We start from the raw sequence: 27,939 nt of genomic DNA, 5'->3' as shown, positions 1-27,939 counted from the left end.
TATAACTGCATAGGTACAGTCAGCGTCAAATACTTTGTAGCAGTCAAAGTGGCCAAATAGTTCGGTACACCATACTAAATATATGGTGTACCGAACTATTTGGCTACTTTGGTTGCTACAAAGTATTTGACGCTGACTGTACCTAGTGTACCTATCATGATAATTCATGAATGTAATCTAATCTTACTAGTTGTTTTTACAATGAATACTTAGTAGTAATAATTCCTGAATTATTATTATGGATCTTGATCTATACAATAATTTGAGCAACGTGGTAGACGGACGGGCATTCCATGAGCTGTCCCGCATTTTATTTGGTACAAGCGACCCGCCTCGGCTTCGCACGGGTTATACAAAACCTTAACAAAGGACATATCACATAACGCACATGCGAACGCTCGTCAGTCGTCAAGTTATCGAACGAAATGTACACTAGGGGTTCTGGCCGCGTAGCCAACGTGCCAATCGCTAACGCTCCGTAGCGATCGAAACGCAACTGTCACTGTCACACTAATATGGAAGAGTGATAGAGAGACACAAAGCGATTCGACGACGAAGCGATAACGATCGTCACCTTGGCTAGGCCGCCTGAGCCCGTACCATGAGTCACTGACAGTGTCAAAACTGACATATACGCTATCGAGAAGTCAAAACTGACATATACGAGGGCTGTTTGATAAGTACCCGTTTATGAAAAAAATTATCAGTTGTTTTTGTTTATATGCATTTATTTTTCTTCATAGTCTCCTTTTAACTCTATACACTTGTTCCACCTATATTCAAGTTTCAATAAACCATCCAAAAAGTATGATTTCGGAAAGTCATTAAAATAGGCCTCTGTGGCGGCAATTACTTCGTCATTTGATCCAAATCGCTTACCACCGAGCCATTTTTTCAGGTTGGGAAACAAAAATAAATCGCATGGGGTCAAATCTGGAGAATACGGGGGGTGAGGCAATAGGGCGTAGCGTAATTGTGTTAATTTAGCCATCACAACTCTAGACGAATGAGCTGGTGCGTTGTCGTGATGAAACAGTACTTTTTTATTTTTTAAATGGGGTCGTTTGTCCTTCAACACAGCGTCAAATTCATCTAATAAATTGGCATAGTACTGCCCTGTTATCGTTTTCCCCTTTTCTAAGAACTCAATATGTATAATACCCTGCGAATCCCAAAAAACGGTCGCCATGACCTTTCCAGCCGATGGAACGATTTTTGCTATCTTTCGCGCAGGTTCACCCGGTAAAATCCACTGCTTCGACTGCCCTTTCATTTCCGGAGGGTAGTGGTGACCCACGTTTCGTCTACGGTCACGAAGCGACGCAGAAACTCCTTCGGGTTACGTTTGAACACGGCCAAACACTGCTCCGAAGTAGTCAGTCGGTTCCGTTTTTGCTCCTCCGTGAGTAAACGCGGCACCCACCTCGCCGATACTGTCTTCATACCCAATTTATCTTCTAATATGTTTTGTACCCGCTCGATTGGAACATTTACAGCATCAACGATTTCTCAAAGTTCAATTCGGCGGTCGGCTAAAACGATATTTTCAATTTTCTTAACCATATCGTCTGTAGTCACCTCAATTGGGCGGCCTGGGCGATCCTCATCAAAGACGGTTGTTCTCCCCCGCTTAAACTCGTTAAACCAGTATCTGACGGTTGTCATAGAAGGAGCACATTCATGGTAAACCGCTTGCATTCTTACTTTTATTTCATCACATGTTTTTCCTTCCAAACACAAGAATCTAATTACAGACCGATACTGCTCTTTCTCCATTTTCACAATTTTAAGTTCACGCTTTCACTGAATCGCTGTCAAATGAGAAAAAAACAAAAGAATGCTGTTTTTTTTAAAATTTTCCCACCTCTGAAAAATGGCTTAAAACGATTGTATACATATTTTCGGCCCGTGATATTAATACATTTGGAAAACGGGTACTTATCAAACAGCCCTCGTATATGATATATGTATAGAAAGTAAATTACGTTCTCGATGGCGCTTATGTCAGTGCCAAACTGATGGTAGCCGTACCGATACTTTGGGGGCGTATTCAACAATCCGCGACAAACCGTGTAAAACTTTTATTTTTAATAGAAATCTTTTCGTGTTACAAAGTAGGTACCTACTCAACTGAAACTTGCCTCGTTACAAAGTAATTGTTTCTTACACGATAATTATCAATGATAGTTATCTTGATAATTATCGCCATAATTATCGTGATTTTTATGCCTGATAGGTAATTATCGATTTGATAATAAACTAAAATTTAAAATCTAAAATAGAAAAAACGCCCCGATCATTTTTTTAGCGTCAAAGAATTCAAAGAAAATAAATAGGTATAGCACCATCCATACTTGGGATAATTATCGTGATATTTATCAAAGACTATAATTATCTGGATAATTTCGAAAGCTGGTTTCTTACCTTCTTTATTGTGTTGTTCCAGGGCGCCCGGAAACCTTTCAAGAGGGTGATAAAAGCCAACATCGGGGATGCGCACGCCATGGGACAGAAACCCATCACCTTCATCAGACAGGTCAGTACTCATCACCATCACTACTTCACTTAGCCTATAATATGATTAGATGATACTCCGAGCAGTGATTATGTTAGACCATCATATTTTCAGGCAGCCTGAATCCACGCTAATTGGCAGTTGTAGTGGGCTGCACTGTCAGAAAGGTTTCTAACAGTCGCCCAAGATACGGTAGTACTATTAGTTATTCTGTGCCCAAGATTGGTTGTTCGTTTCCTCGTAGATTCATATACGTTAAATTCTAAATCGCCGACTAAGTTGTTAGGCGAAAAGGCGCGCCTGGCTTCAGTTCGCCTTTCAAGATCGGAGCTAGAGAAAGTCGAGTATTCCTGAGTTCCGGTCATTTTTTTCTTGTCTCGATCATTCGAGCCAAAATTCTCGAGTTGTCTCGAGTTAGAGAAATCTCGAGCAGAAACCGAAAGGTCATACTGAACATTGAACAACTCTTAATATGGGACCAACCCCGAATACGCACAAAAACTAAAAAAAGTACATAAATCACCCTGTTTCTTGTATTGTATTATTTTGCTATTGTACCATCGCCCACACTGTTAACGGACAGTTCGTAAACCTTATTACAAAAGGCATAAGGTCCACCGATGGACAGTTAAGACTGTTGCTGTTTGTACAAAGGCATCAGGATAAAACAGTTCCCTTCAAAACTGTGATTAGGTACCTCCATCGGGTAGGCACAGGTCTCCTCTCATTAAAGTTAAAGGAAGGAAGGAAGTTAAAGGACGGATTGTTATGGATATGTACAGTCGCCATCAAATATATCGGAGCGGCTAAGGCGCACACAAATATCTGAACACGCCTCTATTGGCAGGGCGTTAAAGTGCGTGTTCAGATATTGTGAACACCTAAGCCGCTTCGCTATATCTGATGGCACTGTACCTTCTCGGTAAAGGTGCACTTTGAAATATTTTTGGCATTAAAAATGAAACACCTGTAATATAAAATCACTTCATGTTTGCATAACTTGCGTGACCGATCTTAATAAAATTATATTCGAACTAATATAGGAGCCATTATTAGGCACTGGACTATAAAGTTTGCCCAGCTGCACTGACTTAAAATGTGATTTAGTTAACGTACCGAGACATACGATTTGATAAGTTTCAACTTTAAATTGAAATCTATATTAGATATGTTAAGGTCATTTGACAGAGGTTATTTGATAACAAAGACGTTACACGTCCATGTCTGTAATTAACTTTATGGGTTTTGATTAAAATTACATAATCACAATACGTTGTTTTCCATGATACATTAGTACCTAGCATGAAACTCTAAATTTCTGCTTGCCCCCACTACTGTGCCGTCACAAGAAAAAAAAAGACCAGGTTACACTCAGGGAGTGCCGGCAGAAGTGAAAACTCAATGACTAGTGCAAAATGCACTATGTATAATGAGTTTAACGCCATCTAGCGTTATTTCGTCGCATTACTTGAAACCCCTAAGCACATGACGGTTAGTACTCGAGTTATATTAATACCAGTTAGAGCGAAACTCACTAGATGGCATTTAAATCAATAAAGAAAAACTCAATGACATTTTAACAGTTTTTCGATCAGGTCACGTGTGCGTCTTACGTCTTACGAATATTACCTCGCGCGAGTTTAACATTTTTTCCCCATCACAAAAAGTGCACAGCGCCGCTAAAGAAGTTTTCACTTCAAAAAAGTGAGTTTGTGAAAAATTGCGAAACTTCCACATGATGTTTCCACATTCAAAGACTGACTTTCGGGAAATGTGACTCGCCTTCAAATGAATTACCAAAACTTAACTGCAGTGGAACCTCGATATGTCGAAAATGATGCAGTGATTACAGCGTATGGAAAGGGTCACGTTTTTAGGGTTCCGTAGCCAAATGGCAAAAAGCGGAACCCTTATAGATTCGTCATGTCTGTCTGTCTGTCTGTCTGTCTGTCCGTCTGTCCGTCTGTCTGTCCGTCCGTATGTCACAGCCACTTTTCTCCGAAACTATAAGAACTATACTGTTGAAACTTGGTAAGTAGATGTATTCTGTGAACCGCATTAAGATTTTCATACAAAAATAGAAAAAAAAACAATAATTTTTTGGGGTTCCCCATACTTCGAACTGAAACTCAAAAAATTTTTTTTCATCAAACCCATACGTGTGGGGTATCTATGGATAGGTCTTCAAAAATGATATTGAGGTTTCTAATATCATTTTTTTCTAAACTGAATAGTTTGCGCGAGAGACACTTCCAAAGTGGTAAAATGTGTCCCCCCCCCTGTAACTTCTAAAATAAGAGAATGATAAAACTAAAAAAAATATACGAAGTACATTACCATGTAAATTTCCACCGAAAATTGGTTTGAACGAGATCTAGTAAGTAGTTTTTTTTTAATACGTCATAAATCGCCTAAATACGGAACCCTTCATGGGCGAGTCCGACTCGCACTTGGCCGCTTTTTTAGAAAGTCTGTAAAATAAACACGCAAAAGCTAGTATAAAATATTAACGTGTGAATGTTCAACAGGTGTTGGCTTGCGTCTCTTTCCCGGAGCTAATCGACTCGTACGACTTCCCCAGCGACGTGAAAAAGCGCGCCAGTGAAATACTCGAAGGTTGCGGGTATGTACACCATTTTATTAATACGAGTACCTTAGTGGAAGGCCTGAGTGGACGCTCGAGTTGGGCGTGCAGCGGGGCGGGGCGTGCGGCGTGCATGTTAAACAAATGCAAGCGTATAGGAGCGGCCTTAGTGCACGCTGCTCAAATCACTTGTGAGCCCGACGCCCCGCTCACGCCCCGCCCGGAATACGCGCCTGTGTGACGAAGCCTTTAACCTTCGTCACAGAATATATAATAGTACTAGGTATACAGGGTGGATTTTCTTTTTGGGTCAGTGAGGGCAGCTACCAGATCCCGTGCTGCTACGAGAAAACGGTCTAAGAAGACCTTCCCTCGATTTCAAATTAATGAAGATTGGCTTTTACAGATTTTGGAAAAAACATACAGGGTGCGAGAAAAAGGTCATTTTTGACAAACTTTTTTTTTGATGCCAATCGATCCCATTCCTATTAAGGATCAAAAGCTTGTATGGAACCAAAAAAAAAATTCCGGCTAGAAAAGCCACAAATCGAGGAAAACTTTTCCCATACAATTTGTATGAAAATGAAAACTTTTATTTTTCACATGCTGTTTTTGTATGCCAATCGATTCCATTCCTATCCAGTATCAATAGTTTCCTAGGGGTCAACTTATGGTAATGTACTAAAAAGCCACAAATTAATAAAAACTTTTTCCATACATTTACTATGGGGAAAATGTGAAATGTTATTCTCAGTTTTCTATCTCGCCCATCAGTCCTACAGCAATGTCTTCATACAGTATTATGGTCCTTAAATTAACACACACAGTGTTTGTAACAGGACTGATTGGCCAGATAGAAAACTGAGAATAACATTTCACATTTTCCCCATAGTAAATGTATGGAAAAAGTTTTTATTAATTTGTGGCTTTTTAGTACATTACCGTAAGTTGACCCCTAGGAAACTATTGATACTGGATAGGAATGGAATCGATTGGCATACAAAAACAGCATGTGAAAAATAAAAGTTTTCATTTTCATACAAATTGTATGGGAAAAGTTTTCCTCGATTTGTGGCTTTTCTAGCCGGAAATTTTTTTTTGGTTCCATACAAGCTTTTGATCCTTAATAGGAATGGGATCGATTGGCATCAAAAAAAAAGTTTGTCAAAAATGACCTTTTTCTCGCACCCTGTATGTTTTTTCCAAAATCTGTAAAAGCCAATCTTCATTAATTTGAAATCGAGGGAAGGTCTTCTTAGACCGTTTTCTCGTAGCAGCACGGGATCTGGTAGCTGCCCTCACTGACCCAAAAAGAAAATCCACCCTGTAGAATATTCACTCTCTAACAAAACGCGTCTATTACGACAGATATGACCGCTAGGTGGCGCAAGCGCGAGCAGGCGTCCGTTCCGTAGCGGTGCGCGGCAACTACTATGGCTAGACACCAAAATTGGTGTGGGCCGCATGTAAACGGAACATAATTACAACGGAAATAAATATAATTTTTAGTGGCCAGTCAGTCGGCTCCTACACCGCATCACACGGCATCGAACTGATCCGTCGACACGTCGCCGAATACATCGAGCGTCGCGACGGACATCCCGCCAAATGGGACGACATTGTCCTTACGGGTGGCGCTTCTAATGGAATCAAGAATGTGCTGCAACTGCTGTGTAACGACTTGGGAGGAAAACCTTCAGGTGAGCGTTTGCTGTCCCACTTTTGCAACCAGGCTATCGTATCTCTGTCCTTGTCTCATTACACTGATCCGTCAACATCGCCGAATACATCGAGCGTCGCGACAGACATCCCGCCAAATGGGACGACATTGTCCTTACGGGGGGCGCTTCTAATGGAATCAAGAATGTGCTGCAATTGTTGTGTAACGACTCGGGAGGAAAACCTTCAGGTGAGCGTTTGCTGTCTCGCTTCTACAACATGTGTTTCTGTACTTGTCTCTCCTTGGAATACAGACTACAGACTCGAGTCACCCAACGAAATGGGACGACAATCGACATTGTCCTAGTGCTTCCAATGGTATCAAGAATGTATGTATTGCAACAGTTGTGTAACGGCTTATGAGGAAAGTCTAGGGGCCCGTTTCTCAAAAGCTTGTAACTTGTAATACAAGTGGAAGTCCCTTTCTAACAAATGCTATCAAAAAGTGACATCCGCTTGTATTACAAGTTACAAGCTTTTGAGAAAGGGGCCCTAGGTGAAAGCCAGGTTCATTTGAGCAAAGAAAAACATAGTTTTTGCTTCTACAGCAAACAGTGCTTTGCAAAGACTTTGCAGGAGGCCTCTTATGTGCCTGACGCACCCACTCATATTCTAACTTACTAAAATATGACTTACTTTTCTCCGAAAATACTTACCTACTTATGTTGACGTCTAGTCTCACCGTATGTATGCATCGGGCAATATGACATACATGTGCAAATTATATTTAGTCATCTCATTGGTATTCCATTGAGCTAAAATTATGCATAATTATGTTAATCAACCGCAATACGATATTGTTATAATATTTATCTAACGAAGGAAATAAAATTTGGCCAATGTAACTCTGTGGTCACAAAAGTACAATGCAACATTTTAATTTTAGGCACGTAAAACGTTTTTTTTTAACATCTTTGATTTTGCATCTTAGATTCAAAATAACACCTATTTTTTCAGGTGTCCTCATCCCCATACCCCAGTACCCACTATACTCGGCCTCTCTCGCCGAATACGGACTCACCCAAGTAGGCTACTACTTAGACGAAGACAACGCCTGGGCGTTGGACGAAGCGGAGTTGGAAAGGTCCTTGAAAAGCGCGAAGGATTGCAATGTGCGGGCCATTGCTGTTATCAACCCGGGCAACCCTACAGGACAGGTATATAGACATTCCTTTCATATTTATTGATTTAGAAGAGTACAGTCTCAGTTCTTTGCCAAGTGGGCTACTATTTAGATGAATACAACGCCCGGGCGTTGTACGAAGCGGAGTTGGAAAGGTCCTTGAAAAGCGCGAAGGATTGCAATGTGCGGGCCATTGCTGTTATCAACCTGGGCAACCCTACAGGACAGGTATATAGACATTCCTTTCATATTTATTGAATTAGAAAAGTACAGGCTTAGTTCTTTGCCAAGTAGGCTACTACTTAGATGAAGACAACGCCTGGGCGTTGTACGAAGCGGAGTTGGAAAGGTCCTTGAAAAGCGCGAAGGATTGCAATGTGCGGGCCATTGCTGTTATCAACCCGGGCAACCCTACAGGACAGGTATATAGACATTCCTTTCATATTTATTGATTTAGAAGAGTACAGCCTTAGTTCTTTGCCAAGTGGGCTACTACTTAGATAAAGACAACGCCTGGGCGTTGTACGAAGCGGAGTTGGAAAGGTCCTTGAAAAGCGCGAAGGATTGCAATGTGCGGGCCATTGCTGTTATCAACCCGGGCAACCCTACAGGACAGGTATATAGACATTCCTTTCATATTTATTGATTTAGAAGAGTACAGCCTTAGTTCTTTGCCAAGTGGGCTACTACTTAGATAAAGACAACGCCTGGGCGTTGTACGAAGCGGAGTTGGAAAGGTCCTTGAAAAGCGCGAAGGATTGCAATGTGCGGGCCATTGCTGTTATCAACCCGGGCAACCCTACAGGACAGGTATATAGACATTCCTTTCATATTTATTGATTTAGAAGAGTACAGTCTCAGTTCTTTGCCATGTGGGCTACTATTTAGATGAATACAACGCCCGGGCGTTGGACGAAGCGGAGTTGGAAAGGTCCTTGAAAAGCGCGAAGGATTGCAATGTGTGGGCCATTGCTGTTATCAACCCGGGAAATCCCACTGGACAGGTATTTAGCCATCCTTTTCATATTGTATGAATTAGAGGAGAATAGCCTTATCGAAGTGGATTACTTAGACGAAGATAACGGCTGGGCGTTGAACGAAGCGGAGCGAGAAAGGGCCTTGAAAAGCGCGAAGGACTGCAATGTGCGGGCCATAGCTTTTATCAATCCGGGACAGTTAAGTCTTCAGGCATTCTTCTCATCTTAAAGAATAACCGTGGATGCCTAACTGTAAAAATCCGTTACCTTTGCACTCTTTGGTTGTCGTCAACCAAGACTTAGAGTTAAAACTAGATTACACTCATATTAAAACTATCAACTCCAATTACCCGCTTGTACCGCCATCAGATATATCGGAGCGGCTAAGGCGCTCACAAATATCTGTACACGCCTTTATTGTCAGGGCGTTAGAGTGCGTGTTCAGATACGTGTTGTGAAGTGAACACCTTGGCCGCCCCAATATATCTGATGGCGACTGTATAAAAAAAAATGCTTTTTGATGGAGTTCTACGATAACTCAGTGGCAAGGACTGTGGATTTCCATAAAAGGAGGGTCCTTATACTCAATGTGCACTTGTGTAGGACAAAGAAATTGGACAGGTGGAATACCATAAGTTACGTATCCAACAGAGAAGGGACCCACGCATATTGAGCATAAGGGCCACATGGAAAGCCACATATGCGTTGTAGCATATTTTCTCCCGATTTTTAGGGTTCCGTACCCAAAGGGTAAAAACGGGACCCTATTACTAAGACTCCGCTGTCCGTCCGTCCGTCCGTCTGTCACCAGGCTGTATCTCACGAACCGTGATAGCTAGACAGTTGAAATTTTCACAGATGATGTATTTCTGTTGCCGCTATAACAACAAATACTAAAAACAGAATAAAATAAAGATTTAAGTGGGGCTCCCATACAACAAACGTGATTTTTGACCGAAGTTAAGCAACGTCGGGCGGGGTCAGTACTTGGATGGGTGACCGTTTTTTGCTTGTTTTGCTCTATTTTTTGTTGATGGTGCGGAACCCTCCGTGCGCGAGTCCGACTCGCACTTGGCCGGTTTTTTATACTTATTTGACATTGTAATTGTATTCGTTTCAGGTGTTAACGCGATCCAACATCGAGACGATCATAAAATTCGCCCACCGACACAACTTACTGCTTTTGGCCGACGAAGTATACCAGGACAACGTGTATGCCGAGGGAAGCAAGTTTTTCTCATTCAAAAAGGTGAACCGATTTTACCATATTATAATCAAAGAATTCTAATTCTATTCTATTCTAATTTCAAATTTCTTTTTCTTTCTGCGGTTATTATGTATGTTAACATTATTTACTCATTAATGAATCTCTAGGTCTGTTTCTTAAGTATGTTAAGTACACTACATTGTACAAAAAATCCATTTGCATTATGTGACTGTTTGTGTTCTAGTTAAAAAAAAAAAAAAAAAAAAAAGAATTATGGGTTATTCACACAGTTCACACTAGTTACCACCAAGTTGTTACCAGTGGTAACTACTGGGAATTTTTTCCCACCTTTCACCACTGGTAACTTACTGGGAAATAAACGTGCACCCTAGTTTATCAACCGAAATAGATGGCGCCAAATGTTTTATGGTCATACTCGAGGAAATATACCGACCGGAACCTATGGCGAAATGGAAATAATTAATAATAAATAGCTGTACCTTTTCCTTTTTTTAAATTGATTTTTTCATTGTGGTTGACATCTGTATATGCAATTTATTGAATAATAGCTGATGTTTTTAGTGGAATGTACCTAATATCATGATTTTAGTATATAGGTATCATTATTTTATACGAACTAAAATGGTGGTCATAGTAATCGTCTCGCCAATATACCTATGTAACAGGGATGTTGCGGATGCCGATTTTTTGACATCCGCGGATGCGGATTTTTAAAGGCTCACATCCGCGGATGCGGATGTCAAGATAGTACTCATAAAAAACGTCAAATATTACATTTTAGTAATTTTTATTTCAAAAAACCGGCCAAGTGCGAGTCGGACTCGCGTTCCAAGGGTTCCGTACATTAAGTCCCACTCACGCTTGACTGCTCATTTCTAATAGTTTTTTTTGGTTAATGACTAAATTACCTAGCAGTCTAGCACTTACGCCGATGCTAAGACGTTCCTGTACCGACCTGTTCCACATCCGCATCCGCATGAAATCCGCATAAATTTTATGCGGATGCGGATGCGGATGTTGAAAATAATGCGGAAGTTCCGCGGTTGCGGATGCGGATGCGGATATTCGCAACATCCCTGCTATGTAATAACAGTGACAGGATTTAATATTGACTTGGTTTTGTTTTTCAGGTGTTGAGAGAACTAGGTGCCCCGTACACGAATGAACTTGAATTGGCTTCTTTCATGTCTATTAGCAAAGGTAGGTTAAATTAAAATAATGATTGTTACCGTTAAAACAAGAATGGCTGCGCGTTGCTCTTTTTTAGGGTTCCGCCACAGAATAAATAATAGTACTAGGTACAGAAGACTCACTCTCTAACAAAACGCGTCTGTTACGATCAGGACAGATATGGCCGTTAGGTGGCGACAGCGCCACGCGCGGCTTATGTCTAACCACCAAAATTGGTGTGGAACGGATGTACTTTTAGCTACTTGTAGCAAAGCGACGAAATTGCAGAGTGAGCCACGCCTGGTTCCGCACCCAAAGGGTAAAAACGGGACCTTATTATCTAAGACTCCGCTGTCCGTCTGTCCGTTCGTCCATCTGTCACGAGGCTGTAACTCATGAACCGTGATATAGCTATCACTTTTATGTACATCGTCTTGCTTACAGTATAAATTTGATACTCGGTGATTAGATCAACCTATAATGTCAAATGATTAAAAAAAAACCGGTCAAGTGCGAGTCGGACTCGCGCACGTAGGTTTCCGTACCATTACGCCAAAAACGCCAATAAAATCACGTTTGTTGTATGGGATGGTAAATATCAAATGATATTTCGAACATAAGTTCCGAAAACTCATTGGTACGAGCCAGGATTTGAACCCGCGACGTCCGGATTGAAAGTCGGACGTCATATCCAATTATCCACTCGGCCACCACCGCTTCAACCAGCGCAATAAAAATATATCATCTGTGAACATTTCAACTGTCTAACTATCAGGGTTCATGAGATACAGCTTGGTGACAAACAGACGGACAGTGGAGTCTTAGTAATAGGGTCCAGTTTTTACCCTTTGGGTACGGAACCCTAAAAACTAATGTTGCTAATTTGCAGGTTACATGGGCGAGTGCGGTCTCCGCGGCGGTTGGATGGAGTTAGTCAACTTCGATAAGGCAGTTCAGGCCAACCTGTACAAGGTAACAAATGTTTTTATAACCAACTAGAATAACTACAGAAATCTGATTAGAGCTCAACAGAAATCGGCCAAGTGCGAGTCGGACTCGCCCACCGAGGGTTCCGTATTTTTTAGTATTTGCTGTTAAGTGAAGCGAAGTAAAGTGTCTAGTACCACGATCGCGACTATCGGGTATTCCGACCTGGGAACGAAATCATAAAATACCTGATAGTCGGGTTTTCGGCACTGAATGTGTTAAATGATTATTTTATTATTATTGCATATTGCTGGAATCTGGAATCGCCAACTGGGGAACTATCCTATCCCCTATTTGGGGCATTCCACGAGAATGTCGCTTACGTAACGCTTTCGCCTTATATGGCAGCTACCTTAATCAAATCCCTAAAGTTCTAGAATATACTGCCAATTTCTTAGCCAAGTCGTGAAATATTAACAGACCCAATATAGCTTACTCAGCATTTTCAGAAATATTAGAATAATGTCGTTACGTAAGCGACATTCTCGTGGAATGCCCCATTTGCTCCTATGTAGGTAGAACAAGCCTTTTAATTTCTTTTATATTACAGAGAAGACCTCGAGCCCATCATGTCTAAACACATATATTGTAGTTATTGTTATGAATTATTTACTTAAAATGTAAACTTTTCAGTGCATATCAGCCATGCTGTGCCCCACCGTACTCGGACAGTCTGCGGTGGATTTAGTTGTAAGTATTATTTCAATAGGCTAGATGACAAATTTTCATTTATGGTATCAATCAATCAGGTTTGTTTTTAGGATCAAATGTCTATATGGGACCCATTGCATTAAAGCAATACAAAAGTCAGAAATGATTGTCAAAGTCCGACAGTCGTACTTCACTCGCGAAACGCCCCTAACAAATCGCTATGTGAACGTGACGTCAAGGTCACCGAGAACGCATCTTGAAGTATGAACAAAACAAGAAAATTGCATTTTTGTCGGTGAAATATTGCGTTTATGTATATAGTTGCTTTACAATCTTTTTTTTTGATAAAATGTGAGGAATCGAATAGTATCCTTGTAACCGGCTAACTAGAGCGGTAGAAAATGAAACTAGGTTCATATAGTAAAACAATATAATATTAAAAATATGTACAATAAAATAAAGTAATTTTCGTCAGTACGTAAGCCTAAACAAATAAAATATCGTCACTGGCCTTAACGTTTTGTATCCCGATCTTTGTCGAACCAAACGATCAATTCTGGCCGCGGGTGCTACCGCATCAGCAAGGTCCACGCAGAGAAAAACTTCAGCAGCAAATATCCATCAAAAGAAACAGCAACAGTAATAAGTACCTCTTCAGTTTTAAGGCAGAAGTAAAGGCTGCAACAATCGTACGTTCTTAGACGTCGGGTCGGAACCTAACCCAAGCCTCATTTCGTTACAGGAAACCAGTGACGTACAAATAAGACTTGGATTAGGTTTAATTTAAACATAAACAGAAACTTAATACTATATATACAATTATACAAATATTACCTGCATTAGTGGCAGCCTTCGTATATAGTTTTTAGTACAAATCATAAGCATCGAGTCTCATTTAATAAATAAAATCAAAGTTGTGCAATTTGCAACAGAATTCCAATTGAATATTGATGAGAAAAAACAAAAGACGGGCGAATGCCTTAGTTTTTATTTTACAACCGGCCAGTGCGCGCGGTGGCTGCACTATGCAGGTTTGCCATGTTACATCCTTACTAATTTCGTTTTTGAAAGTTAAAAAAAAACTTAAATTTTGAGACTTTCAGGTGCTGTATTTTTGTATTATTTCCATATATTTTTTTAATATCCACAATATTGTGATAAATTGCTCATTTACTATTTATTTTGCTAGATTTTGTTATAAAATTCAACATGTGTCATCATCCCTATTAAATGATAATCTGATATTCTTAATGATATCTGCCTACTCGAAGAAGTGGATACCAAAACATGTATAAGAAAACTAGTGAAATTATACCATAATCATATCCTGGCAAAAAAAAAATCCGTATAGCAATTTCTTCTCTGTGGAAGTTCATATTAACTTTTTTAATTAATGATTTATAACTCAAGATAGGTTATAGGCGTTCCAAAATTGAAGCGCTTACCTTGTGACAAATTGGACAAGTTGCCTTTAGTCGCGGCTGGACAAGCGAGAAATGTGCACGTGCTAACGCGCTCTCGCACACCAAAAGAGAAAGAGACGACCTTATGTTTAACAACGAGTGTGAAAAGATGGATGGAATGAGAAAATTAATCAAAAATAACAGATTTCTTCGTAGGCACAGAAATAAATATTGAATATTTTTGTGCTCCTTAGGTATGAGTAGGTATAACCTATCTATGGTTATACACGGTGTAACATGACGAAACCGAATAATTTTAACAGCGTATTCCTGATCATATTTAGAGACAAAAATGTCCTATAAACTTTTTTGAAAATCGCCTAGTTTCAGAGTAAAAAAACAAATTAAAAAAAACAATTAAAAAAAAACAAATTTTTATTGTTACATAATGCAAAACGCCTTTTTGATGGCGATGTTGCTACTATGGGACGTAGTCTAAATATCCTTATTGATAGATGTCAAAAAGTGACAAGTAACATTTTGCAAAAACTAAGTTTTACGAGAAAAAAAAGTAAAAATTCATTTTAAGTGAAATTTTCACCAATAACATTTACTTTTTATGTACAAATACATACAAAAAATTAAAAAAAAAAACAAAACAATATTTTTTTTGGCGAAATTGACCTAAACTCATATTAATTTTTTCCCTTCTTTAGACCTCAGAAATTCGTGGTTAAAATCTTTCGCGTTGCTCGTGAACACCATGTATAATATCATTGTTTTTAATGTGGCTAAAAATATGTAAGCCTGATTTATAATAAATAAATAAGTAGTTAAGTAGTTAAGTACTTAGGTTAAGATTACATTGTAATTATTCTACTAACACTATTTTATAAGTTAATTTTAAATGTAACTAACAACTATGGATTTATGTCCGAAATAAAATGATTTTATTATTATTATTATTCTTTTATTTATTTCTCTTCTTAGGTTGGTTTTTTACAATATGGATATAAAAATAAAATACAAAAACACTTACAAAAACAATACAAAATACTTATAAACATTATTATTATTTGTATCTCCTTTTTTGGGATCACGGGCCTATAAATCCCGGTCTTTTGATAGGCTTGCGTGGGGATATAGATCCAACACGTAGAGGCCCCTTGGAGAGATTTGATGTCATGTAGAACGCCTGCTGGAACCCGTTCACAGGTGCAACAATAGACACTCATGAACCGGTCGCAGCAGGCATTGGGACTATTGTAGAAAAAGTAAACAGTATATCGGTCTATGGATTGAAGTTTGGGTGGACAATGATACTGGGCTATTGTAAAGAAGTCCGGACACCTGCCATAACAATGCTAACACACGTTATCGAGGCAGGTGGTGACTTGCCGCTGACTAGATGGGCCCTTGAAACTGTCGTCGTAAAGACGACCAGGGGCAACATCGGTGTGAACGGCTCAGGGGTGTCGAGAGGTGTACACCGCTTTCTACCCAGTGGCTGTAAACAGCCACTGTGCCAACTCGCGCTTACGCAAATTTCACTTCCACCCCTGGAGCATACAGCTCTAACGACTCCTCTCTGGACGGCCAATGAAGGCAAGCCAGAGCCGAGAGTCCTGCGGGTCTCCTTGGGGTCCACTCCGACCGACGAAGACACGCCGGAGACGGAGACCCTGACTGACTCTCTGGAGCACTCGGGTCCGTGGGGTCGTTATTATTATTATTATTATCTGTTTTCAGGCCAAGCCTCCGAGCAAAGGCGACCCGTCGTACGACCTCTGGATCCAGGAGAAGACGGCCGTTCTGGACTCACTGAACAAGCGAGCTAAAATGATCGCAGACACTTTCAACTCTATGCAGGGATTCAAGTGCAATGTCGTTCAGGTTAGCCTTATTTTAACAGTTTTTAATGATTCACGGTTAGTTTCATTAGACTTATATCGACCGGGATACTTAGGGCATACTGATAATTCCTGGAACTGGCCACTTAGAAAACGAAAATTAAAAAACAATTATAGGGTTTGAAAAAGGAACTCTCTGGTAGTATAATTACTTTTTAATTTGTGAGACTGTCATTTGTTTTTTCATCGTGACGTTGGTTTGAAATTCGTGTGTCGTTGTCGCAATGAATTTAGGTCGTGAAAATTTTCGAAGCATGATTTTTTACGATTTTCGATGTGGTTCAACTCAGCAAGAAAGTTCTCAAAGACTTCTATTAGCATTTGGCGATGAAGCTCCATCTCGTAGCTCTGTTTATTCGTGGGTTAGTGAGTTTAGACGAGGACGTGACCATCTCCATGACGACGAACGCGAGGGCCGGCCGGCGACAGCGGTTACCGATTGTATTATTGATACTGTACGACAACTAATTGAAACTGACAAAAAAAATGACCTGTCAGCAAATTCGTACTACCTTAGGCATTGGAATGAGCTAGGTGCAAAAGATACTGCATTTGCACCTTAAAGTTCGGAAACTTTGTACGCGATGGATACCGCACGATTTGACGGAAGACCAGAAAGGACTGCGTGTAGAGTGGTGCCGTAAAATGATTAAAAAATTTGACGGCGGACAATCAACGGCTATATATAATATCGTGACAGGTGACGAAACCTGGGTTTACTGTTTTGAACCAGAAAGGAAAAGTCAATCGGCGGAGAGGGTCTTTCCTTTTGAAGACTTGCCGACGAAAGTTAAAAAAAGTCGAAGCACTGGTAACAAAATGGTTGCTTCTTTTTTCGGCAAATCAGGGCATTACATCACTATACCGCTTGAAAACCAAAAGGCAGTAACTGCAGATTGGTATGTAAACACGTGCTTGCCCAGAGTGTTTGGCAAAGTTCGTGAAAAGCGTCCCCGTAGCAAAATAGTCCTCCACCACGACAACGCGTCGGCACATTCCGCCAAGGTAACGAATGCATATTTGAAGGCCTCAAATGTGGAATTAATGACTCATCCGCCATGTAGCCCCGATCTCGCACCATGTGATTTCTTTTTATTTCCAAAAATTAAAGATAAACTCAGAGGTTTACGATTTACAAGCCCGGAAGTGGCAGTGAATGCTTTCCACGAAGCCATCGAAGAGGTCCCTAAGGAAGACTGGACCCACTGCTTTTCACAATGGTTCCACCGAATGCAAAAGTGTGTAAATAGTGAGGGTACATACTTCGAAAAACAATAAATATGTTATAAGGATAATAAGTCGTTTCATTTATCAGAATCCAGAAACTTTCAGTATGACCCACGTATGAATCGTGATTACCAGACATGGGAATCCGTGGGGCAAATTTTCTTGACAGGTAGGGACTTCCTATATCGATAAACTCAATTATCGATGCTAGTTCTATATACTAATGATCATTCAAAAGTTTGCTTGTTAATATATGTTTTTATTAAAACTGTAAAAATCAAACAAAATAATAACTCAATTCGTTTTGATTAATAACCAATCAATAAAAAAGGTTGAGATAATATTAACTATTTTATAGTGCGATAGGAATTACGCCCTACCTTTATATAACCTAGCCATTATTTAAAATATGCTATGTGTGAATTTCATACTTTTCTTCAAAACAATAGTTACAAAAAAACACACAATGTTGGGGGCGATCACTAGTAGGTATGTATATAGAACGAGCGTCGATAATTGAGTTTATCGATATAGGAAGTCCCTACCTGTCAAGAAAATTTGCCCCACGGATGTCTGGTGATTACCTTTTGTGTTGTTTTGGAGCTTCCGATATTTCGACGCAGTTACATTACATGCATCTTGTTCACGGGTAACTGAATATAGCGCATGTAACTGCGTCGAAATATTGGGAGCTCGAAAACAATGCAAAAGGTAATCACGGATCATATCCCGGTCGATATAAGTCTAGTCTTATTTTATTTTGAGACGGCTCTAACGATTTTGGCGAAAATTACTATAAATAAGGGAGTTATCGGGAGCGAAAAATCGATCTAGCTAGGTCTTATCTCTGGGAAAACGCGCATTTTTGGTTTTTATATGTTTTCCGAGCTTTAGCTCGGTCTCCCAGATATTATTATATATTCTTTCCTTGAATTTTAGCATCCATTTCAGCGTGTTTTTTCAACCCTATACAAAAGTATCATTATTCATTTGTATATGCCTGATTGAGGTTACTAACTATTAAATTATACAACGGGACTTAATCGCGTATCTAAGTTTTAAGATTTACCTCCGACGTTTCGAGGACGGCGTTGTCCCCGTGGTCTCGGAGAAGAATCAATAATAATGATGATGATAATAATGATGATAATAATGATGGTTGTATAATTTAATAATGTGTAAAAATCGTGAAAGTTTAAATCAGTGAGGTTACTAACTGTCTGTATTATGTATTAACGCAGTGCATATGTTTTACATAGCTATCTTATTTTCTTAAATTCTCAATTTCCGCTTCCGTTCCTCGACCTACACACGGAGCGACAGCTGACGTCTACGAGGCATCACTAGACTCTCTTATGTCGCCTGAAAGCAAATGATTAACGAAAATTTAAATCCGCTTGGTAAAAACTTTAAGATCATAAAAAGTCCTTTATATCTTAATGATTAAGGTTCATTATTAATTTACAGGGTGCGATGTACGCGTTCCCAAGTATCGACCTGCCCCCGAAAGCTATCGAGGCGGCCAAGGCTGCTGGAAAGGCACCCGACGTATATTACGCCTTCAAACTGTTGGAAGAGACTGGTAAATATCTCTATTTTCATCACACTTTCTCGTAACAGGTGTGATTACACGTAGGCGATGCGGTCCGTAAATCCTGAATTTGGACCTAGGGTTGTTATGTATTTTTTCATCACATTTGCTAGGCGATGCGGTCCGTAAATCCTAAATTTCGACTAAGTGTAAGGCCTGAGTGGACGCTCGAAGCGGAGCGTTCGGCGGGGCGTGCAGCGTGGCGTCGAACTCCCAAGGGATTTGAGCAGCGTGCACTAAGGCCGCTCCTATACGATTTGAGCAGCGTGCACTAAGGCCGCTCCTATACGTTTGCATTTGTTTGACATGCACGCCGCACGCCCCGCCCCGCTGCACGCCCAACTCGAGCGTCCACTCAGGCCTTACACTAAGGGCTGTAATGTACGTCCGAAATTAGGCAGAAGTTTCATTTGTTTCCCTTATTTTTCTCACAAGTGTGATGAAAAACATTGTCTAGCGTCACAGTATAATAAAGAGTACCAGCGTACAGTATGGACGCTCCCTGCCTCCCGTTGAAAGTGCCGCCCACCCGCTCTCGGTTACCTCACAGCAGGGATCGGATACCGGTATTTTTTGTATGGGAACGGAAACGGTATTTTTTCGTTCTTTGCTAATTACTTCATTTCTAATTGGGCAATCTAATAATACGAAGTCGTAACGTAACCTAAAAACACAACTGAGTCCTACATTTCGAGTATAAAATAATTCGAAAAATATGGTTATTTCTAAGTTTTTGCAAAAAACCGGTTCCGATCCCTGCCTCACAGTTACCCTACAATGCCTCATCTCACTCACACAAGCCTGGTACGCGTTCACCTACACGAGCTTAGGCTGTGTGCGTAGGGACGCGTTTCTTTCATACATTTGGTCGCCAGTGTCCGTGGTGTGCTAGCGTTTCAGTTTGTAACATGCATGCTTTTGTGAATAGTTCATCCTCCAAGTAAATTATTAAAGCTAAATCAAGGTCGTCCATTTTCTCCTGGATACGTTTCGTTTGACCTTGGTGGCTGACGGTGTGTTATGGCGCCGTGGAACTTTCCACATGTCGTCACCGTAAAGATTGCCGTCTTTTTGCGTCCGCTATATGACGGCACCGCTTTCCAAGGAAACCAAAGCTTAAATGACACTGGGTACAGCGCATCACTGAAAAAAGCGATGAACAGAAATAGCTCTAGAGTAGTAAATAAGTTTTTGGCGAAAATTTCATTTTTGGTACAAGCTTTTATCGCTGACTGTACTTTTCTTACGACAGACAACTAATACTTATCGAGACAATTCTAAAAACCCCTAACACAATTAGGTTGCGTTGTTTCATCTCAGAGTTCCTATGGCCACCTCCTGTCTCCATCATCAGATCAGCTCTATGTCATAAAAATATTGCATTGTCATCCGATTTATATATGCATGCAAAATTTCAGCTCAATCGGAAACCGGGAAGTGGATCAAATTTAACTTGCAAGATTTGATTACAGACCGACAGACAACGGTGAAATAGGTGAAACTAAATAAAAGCTTGTAAAAAAAGAAGTAACTTTAGCTAATTATTTTTCTTTTCCCAGGTATCTGCATCGTCCCCGGCTCGGGTTTCGGCCAACGTCCCGGCACCTTCCACTTCCGCACCACCATTCTGCCACAGCCGGCCTTACTGCAAGAAATGCTGGATATCTTCAAAAACTTCCACGAAAAGTTCGCTAAAGAACACGCTTAAACACGATACGATTAGACCAGCGGTAGGCAACCTTTTAGCAGCCAAGGGCCATAAAGTATACTGGATCAACCAAATCTTGTCAGTAGTAAAAGGCGGCAAATTTGAAAAATCGCGGGTTAGCAACACTGTGTTCGAATAATTCCAAAATCGCGTGTCATCTATGTGTTATCTGTGGAATGTGGATCGTGAATGACAGCCATCATCTTATTGTTTACATTCTGAATCGTTTCTATTTCAAGAGAAATTTCTGCTGTCACCATTAAATACCAAGATTATGCATGACCTCAAGCAAAGCTAAGGTACCTACAATGTACAATCATGCTCGTTGACGGTAAACATTACTAAAATTTGAGGTTATGATAATTCACTCGAACTGACGTATGAAGGGCGGAAAATGAACACGTTTTGGTTCGATGTACATTGCTGCTTTTCTTAGCGCAATTCTGCTCATTGAGTGTTACACGGTGTTACCCTACTTTAATTTGCAGTACATTGCTACTGACAAGATTTGCTTGACGCACTATAGTTAACGAAGTTGACGCGGGCCGCACTTTATTAATATTTATGACTTATAAGACATTGTCGTTTGTCAATATTACATACAAAATAGCCAGGGAGGCTCGCGGGCCGCTAGTGATATGTTCGCGGGCCGCATGTGGCCCGCGGGCCGCTTGTTGCCGCTGGATTGGACGAATACCGCGAAAAATACGCTTAGCTAGCTTCAAGGTTTATATCGTCAGACGATACCCATCCAACCACTAGGTAATTGCAAAAACTGGTTGTCTGTAAAGTCGGTTTACGGGCGATAATTTTGCGTGATAACGTCATAAGAAAACATTGATGAAAAATTGCACACTTTTATACGTTACCATGGAGATCTGTCCACAACGTTACCATGGAGATCTGTCCACAACGTGACACTTTCGTGCATGCTACCGGTGTTCATCAATTTATAAGAAGTTATCACGTCAAAAAGAATGAAGCAAAAATCAACCTTGTTTTTTTACTAAACGGTGTATTTATTTATTTAATCTTTATTGCACAAAAGAAAATACAAACGTACAAAAGGCGGACTTAATGCTATAATGCATTCTCTACCAGCATTCTCTGTTGTGGCTCTTTGTGGTGACGATATACTTGAACTACTTTGAAAAAAAAAAATGCCGTCTCATATCCTGTCAATCCAAAGCAAAAAGGTGGTAACCACGTATGGGATGCATACAGACTTACTGCGTTTTAACTTTGAGTAGCAGTGCGAGTACGTTTTTCGTGGCCAAGTTCGAGTTCGCTGGCGAATTCAAAAAGGGGGCTTTAGAGTCGGACCAACCTAACTCTGCGTGGCATTTGATAAAGTGTGACCATGCCGTCATTAATGTCATATTTCTATACGTTTTTAGTGACACTTTGTTCTGTACAAATCGGTGCAAAGTTAGACGGACCTCTCATCACGCCTGTTTATAATTGGTGGTGACCAAACATTTTGTACGATCGAGAAGACGGCATTAGTTTAATCTGTCCTATCCCAGTGGCTCAAATATGGGTCGTTATTATAAGGCGTCGAGAGGTCGTGGGATCGGAGAGGTTCAGGGTTTGTGAATTAAGTTGTAGCGAGGTTTTCAATTTCGTAAAAATGCGAGTGGAATAAACCCCGCGAAATCAGAATTTGCGTCTGACTGAGATCAAATCGGCTCGGAAACCGGTTTATTTTTCAAACCGGTTTCGTTTATTCACCCGGTAACGATAAGGATTTCGTCTGTTTGCGGTTACCGTTTAAATAACTGTTTAACGAGTAAGTTTAAAGTAACTGTTTAAAGAGTAACGAGTTTAACCGAGTCTCTGACAAATGAGAGTAATCGGTATCGTTCCCTGCGAACCATAAAATTCCATTTCCTGTATTTACCGGTTAGGAGATAGAATGAATTTTTTTAGTGCGCATTCCAACTATTAACCGGTTTTTAATGAACGATATAATATAACGGTTATGGAATGATATTAACAGGTTCAATACCGGTTCCGAGCCCTGGACGACAATCCAATGGTCAATTGTCTTTAAAACGAACTATAGAAAAATAAATATATTCGTCATCTATGAATTAATCGTCTATTTTGATACGAAAATTTATATTCAATATCGACGATCTATTTTACATTATTTTTGGTTACCGCCAACATGCTTAATCAAGTGAATCCACTCCTTGCCAATTGCATTTTGTCTGAGGGGCTACCGCCAAAACTAAAATTCGCAAATTGCTAGGATCTTTCTCTTTTACTCCAATGAAGGCGTAATTAGAGTGACAGAGAAAAATGCCCGCACTTTGCCAACTTCGATTTTCGCGGTTATAGTGGTCTAGGCCGCTTTGTATTTTCTAACAATAACATGTATTGAAATAAACGTATTGTCATTGAGAGAAGATTCAATGTGGTCCAGCGTTCAATATACTTTATTGTTACGTCCAACACATCACAATAGGTATCTATTTGTATAGATATTCACGTTTAATCACAAGTCTTTTATACATTATGTATAATATGTATATAATAATTATACTGTTATGAATATTAAAGTTATTTATGCAATAGGCACGGCTCGATATAGAAATGACTCTTAGGTGCGTGGAAATTCATTTGATATATTGATTATTGTTTAAACAATGTATATGTACATTAGGATTGAAAAATGAAATTACAATCCTAAAGATGAAAAAGGGCATTTTCACGGAAAAAAACTCATATTTTGTTAAAAGGTCCACCGATGAACAGTGGCCATCAGATATTTCGGAGTGGCCAAGGTGTTCAAAATATCAGAACAATTTACCCCTTATAATATCTGAGCACCCCTTTATTATCAAGGCGTTAGAGTGCGCCTTGATAATAAAGGGGTGCTCAGATATTGTGAGCACCTTGGCTGCTCCGAAATATCTGATTACTAATATCTTCGCTACCACTGAATGGAAGTGCAAAATGTGTTTTTTAAAACATTTAATTGACGTTTAAATAAATATATAGCATTGTTAAAAACCTAGACTCAAAAATGTCAATACAACCCTGAGTTACGAATTAATACTCGATTAAGACAAAAATGCCCACACTCATTAATATTGATTGTTAATTAGCAATCTAATTGTTAAATAAGTTGCATTTTTTGGTCCTTGCTTGCTCGCTTAGACAGCTAAATATTGCAAGCAACGATCGGCCAATTGAAATTGAACCTTATTATGATATACGTTTTAAGGCAATAATGGATTGTTTAAAATTCTATGGCTGTTTTGGACTAGCTAGTTGATTTTAATGCTCTTTTTAATGTATATTTTATACACAGTATTTTACTTTACACTTTGTTTTTAATTATTTAAAAATGTTTAAATCTGGCCACATCACTTGTTAGTGCTTTTCATTTGAAAGTTGGCAACACTTTATGATAATTAGAGTAATAATTAAGATTAATATAATTATTCTTAATATTCAGTTAATTTATTTCTTAAGTTTCTCTTAAGTCTAGTCGGTGTGCCATTCGACTAATGTCTAAAGACAATAATTTTGTTAGTCATTCTAAATGTCTTTAATTTTCCCGGTGCACTAAAAATGTAAAAGAAATGTCACAGATTACAGAATACTAAAACAGATACGCTACTTTCAAAGGCTGTTTGTGTAATCTGTGGCTTAAATCTGGTCAAAGTCGATGGAATCGATGGTAAAAAAGTCAGTTTTGTCATAAATTTGCGTTAACGCATTATTGTTTATTTTAGATCTAGAAACTATTGGCTGTAGGTAGACATTCCTGACCATAAGATCTGTAGTTAAGCGAGTTGTTACGCAATGTTGAAATTTAATAAAAGATGGCAAATGTTTGTTGGTTTTTATCATTCCAAAATGTCTCGATCTATCACTATTACGAGATTTTTACTTTGTTGAAACGGGCCGCCTACCGTTCCTCAATCCACCAACGGAGCGGCAGCTGACGTTTACGAAGCTTTAGGATACATCTTCCACCACTTAATTTTTACCTACGACGGATCGTTGTAGACGGGTTTAAACTTACCAAATGGCCTTGTTTTAATTTTAGGAGTTAATTTTATTTACATATTTGGAAATAAGACTTTTAATTTCTATCAAGAATTATGAGTAAAGATAATATCTACGAAACGAAGGCTCCATGTCATTCATGTGTGTCGTTTATGTGATTTCTATTACGTACATAGTCTTTTGTCTCATCCGAAGTAATCTTAAAATGAAAGGCCTGTACGTATGCTGGCTATTCATCCCATGTGCTTATTATATAGGTATGCGAGCTATTCATAAAATATTGTTTATTGCGGCAAAATAAACATGTAATTTTGATGTCCAAGAAGCATAAACGAAGGAATACTTACTTGGCTGGCGCGATGACCCAAAATGAGTCTTCGCCTCCAACACAAGAGCACGCCACTTTGTTCGGTCCAGAGCGGTATCACGCCAGTTTTCGCCGCCGCCGAGCTCACGGAAATCTGCCTCCACTCTCTCCGAAGGAAAACGTAGGAATATTGACTATGAAATAGGCAAGATAAATACACAATCGTACCTCATACCTAGGCTATGAACGCTCATACCTTGAACAAAGACGACCTAATGAAGGACAAGCGCGATGAATTTGCGAGAAAGTCGAGGTAAAAATACCAAAATAAAAACCGCATTCTAAGGTTTAGATTTCTAATGGCATATTCCTCAATTCATTAAGTTTCGTAATAGTATACGGCAGTTCGGTAAACTGTGATGTAATCGTGCGGTCCATTGCCATATAGACAGGGGCGACCCCTTGATAAAATGGTATCGTGTATCGTACAGGAAAACGGATGGGATTCACCGTCTTAGGGTTTTTAGCAATCTTGATACTTGTTTTTGGTTGTATGATTTTTTGATATAGGAGGCAAACGACCAGACTGATCGCCTGATGGTAAGCGATTACCGCCGCCTTTGGACACCCGCAACGCCGGAGGGGTTGTAAGTGCGTTGCCGGAATTTAAGATGGGAGTTGGATAGAAGTTATTAATTAATCCCCCATTTTTTATTTTTATTATTTATTAATTAATCCCCACAACCCCCTATTTGACTAGACTTAAGGATAAATCCAAGGCTCGGAAGCGGTTTTGTCTTCATACAAAAAATACCGGTATTATTACGTTCTTTTTCGTTCTTGGGTTTATTATTTCATTTTTAATGGGGCAATCTAATAATACGAAGTTGTTAAATATGTACATAATTCAGTCCTACGTAAAGAGCATAAAATAATTAAAAATATTAGGCTATTTTGGGTTTTCAAAAAAACCGGTTCCGAGTCCTGGATGAATCACGCTAGAACGGCCCGTGCCTGGGCCGAGGGGTCCGACATGTCATTGTCTATGACGGCCGATCGGTAATCACGTGGTGTTTTCCATAGAAAACGAAGCGCCGGAAGCAGCGGCCTGGCCCCGGCCCGGTCTAGCGTGAATCATTGGTGACAGTCTATTTCCAACAGCAGCTGCACTACTGTTCATTTTACTATGCAAATTGACAGTAACAGCGACGCGTTCAGTACCAGTAGGTAGGTAGTGCAGCTGCGGTCAGAAATGGAATGTTTCCCTAAAGGGCCAAATATTTATACAAAATATTTCCTGGTAAATAAGGTCTTGTATACATTTTTTTTCGCTTTGTCCGCGTTCATAATTTAGACCTTGACTAAAACACATCATCACATGCTTGGGATGGATCGTGAGAAAACTATTAAAACTAACGATTTTCACTGAAACTAGGTACGAGGGGTATTCAAAATATTCTCGGTATGAGAATGAAAACAAACAAGTACGAAAAGTTTGATATTTTTATTTTTCAATATACTCCCCCCCTATGTTCATACACTTAAAAGATCGATCAATTATTTTTTTTAATCCCTCGTAAAAATATTTTTTATCTTTCGTGTAAAAATGCTCCTCCACTGCCGCCTTCAATGCTTCATCGTCAGAAAATTTATTTCCACGCAGATCCTTTTTAAGATTGGGGAGCAAAAAGAAGTCGCTGGGGGCTAAGTCCGGACTATACGGTGGGTGAGTAACAGTTTTAAACCCACGTTCAACAATAGCTGCCTTGGCAATATGAGCAGTATGGACGGGGGCGTTGTCATGCAGAAGCAGAATACCTTTGGTTAACTTTCCTCGCCTCTTTTCTTTAATTACATCCTTTAATTGACGTAGAATGTTAGCGTAGTACTGTCCTGTGATATTTACACCTTTTTCTTTATAATCGATTAGTAATACTCCTTCACAATCCCAAAATATCGTGGCCATGACCTTGCCAGCTAATGGGATGACCTTCAACTTCTTGGGATGAGCTGAACCCTTAATGTGCCACTGCATGGACTCTTGTTTACTCTCTGGGTCATAATGATGAACCCAGGTTTCATCTCCAGTAACTATTCTTTGCAGCACCTCATCAGGATTTTCACCGCACAGGTCAATAAAATCGGAACAACAAGCTACACGCATGTCTTTTTGAAGCCGAGTCAGCATTCGCGGAACCCATCTTGCACTTACTTTTGACATATTAAGATGGTCATGTATAATATCATCAGGGGTCGGACAAAAAGTGCGGATGACGTCAAACCACTTATAGGATGATTTCAAATAGTATTTTTGATTTTCATAAACAATTATCACTTATCATTTATCAACCTCTTTATTAAACGATATCGCCACTTGAAATGAGTAAGTACGTTTTTGACTGACACATTGTCAATCAGATGAACAATAAATTGACTTCGTTATTGTTTAGCTATTGTATCTTCACGATTATATTTAGCTAAAATGTATATTTACTAATGTATAAGAAAACGCTCTAAAATGTCATCTGTACTCGAATATTGTGGCAATTTTCCGTTTTTGGAGGTACGTGACAAACACGTATACTGCTCTTGCTGTAATCAAGATATACCAACGAAGAAATTTATTTTATTCACTACATCACCCTACCACCTGTATTATTAATTCCATGGATTTATTTACGATTATTTTGTTACTTCATTAATACTACTTTGTTACTACATGTCACACGGAAGTTTAAATACAAACTCAAACATCATCCTGTGTGCAAGATTACGTCATTTTTACGTCATCGGCACTTTTTGTCCGGCCCCTGAAT

The 27,939-nt window shown here is 39.6% G+C and overlaps 1 protein-coding gene and 1 long non-coding RNA gene across 2 annotated transcripts in view; one reads left to right on the top strand and one right to left on the bottom strand.

Moving 5' to 3' along the window:
• LOC134652029 (alanine aminotransferase 1-like) overlaps positions 1-20,803 on the top strand; it is a 28,886-nt gene extending 8,083 nt beyond the window's left edge. The window contains exons 3-13 of the mRNA XM_063507182.1: positions 2,447-2,536; positions 5,044-5,138; positions 6,609-6,799; positions 7,776-7,975; positions 10,039-10,167; positions 11,277-11,346; positions 12,206-12,288; positions 12,937-12,993; positions 16,107-16,250; positions 18,962-19,076; positions 20,645-20,803. Coding sequence (XP_063363252.1) covers positions 2,447-2,536; positions 5,044-5,138; positions 6,609-6,799; positions 7,776-7,975; positions 10,039-10,167; positions 11,277-11,346; positions 12,206-12,288; positions 12,937-12,993; positions 16,107-16,250; positions 18,962-19,076; positions 20,645-20,793 — 1,323 coding nt within the window. The 3' untranslated portion in view covers positions 20,794-20,803. The remainder of the gene's footprint in view (positions 1-2,446; positions 2,537-5,043; positions 5,139-6,608; positions 6,800-7,775; positions 7,976-10,038; positions 10,168-11,276; positions 11,347-12,205; positions 12,289-12,936; positions 12,994-16,106; positions 16,251-18,961; positions 19,077-20,644) is intronic.
• Positions 11-27,734, bottom strand: LOC134652047 (uncharacterized). The gene is made up of 2 exons (XR_010097149.1): positions 27,548-27,734; positions 11-142 (listed from the first exon to the last, which is right to left on the bottom strand). It is a non-coding gene; the product is annotated as an uncharacterized LOC134652047 (long non-coding RNA).
• Positions 27,735-27,939: the final 205 nt, after the last annotated feature.

This window comes from Cydia amplana, chromosome 11, assembly GCF_948474715.1.
Source record: "Cydia amplana chromosome 11, ilCydAmpl1.1, whole genome shotgun sequence".
In the NCBI taxonomy this organism is placed as follows: Eukaryota; Metazoa; Arthropoda; class Insecta; order Lepidoptera; family Tortricidae; genus Cydia; species Cydia amplana.
This window is presented reverse-complemented; position numbering and strand designations above follow the sequence as displayed.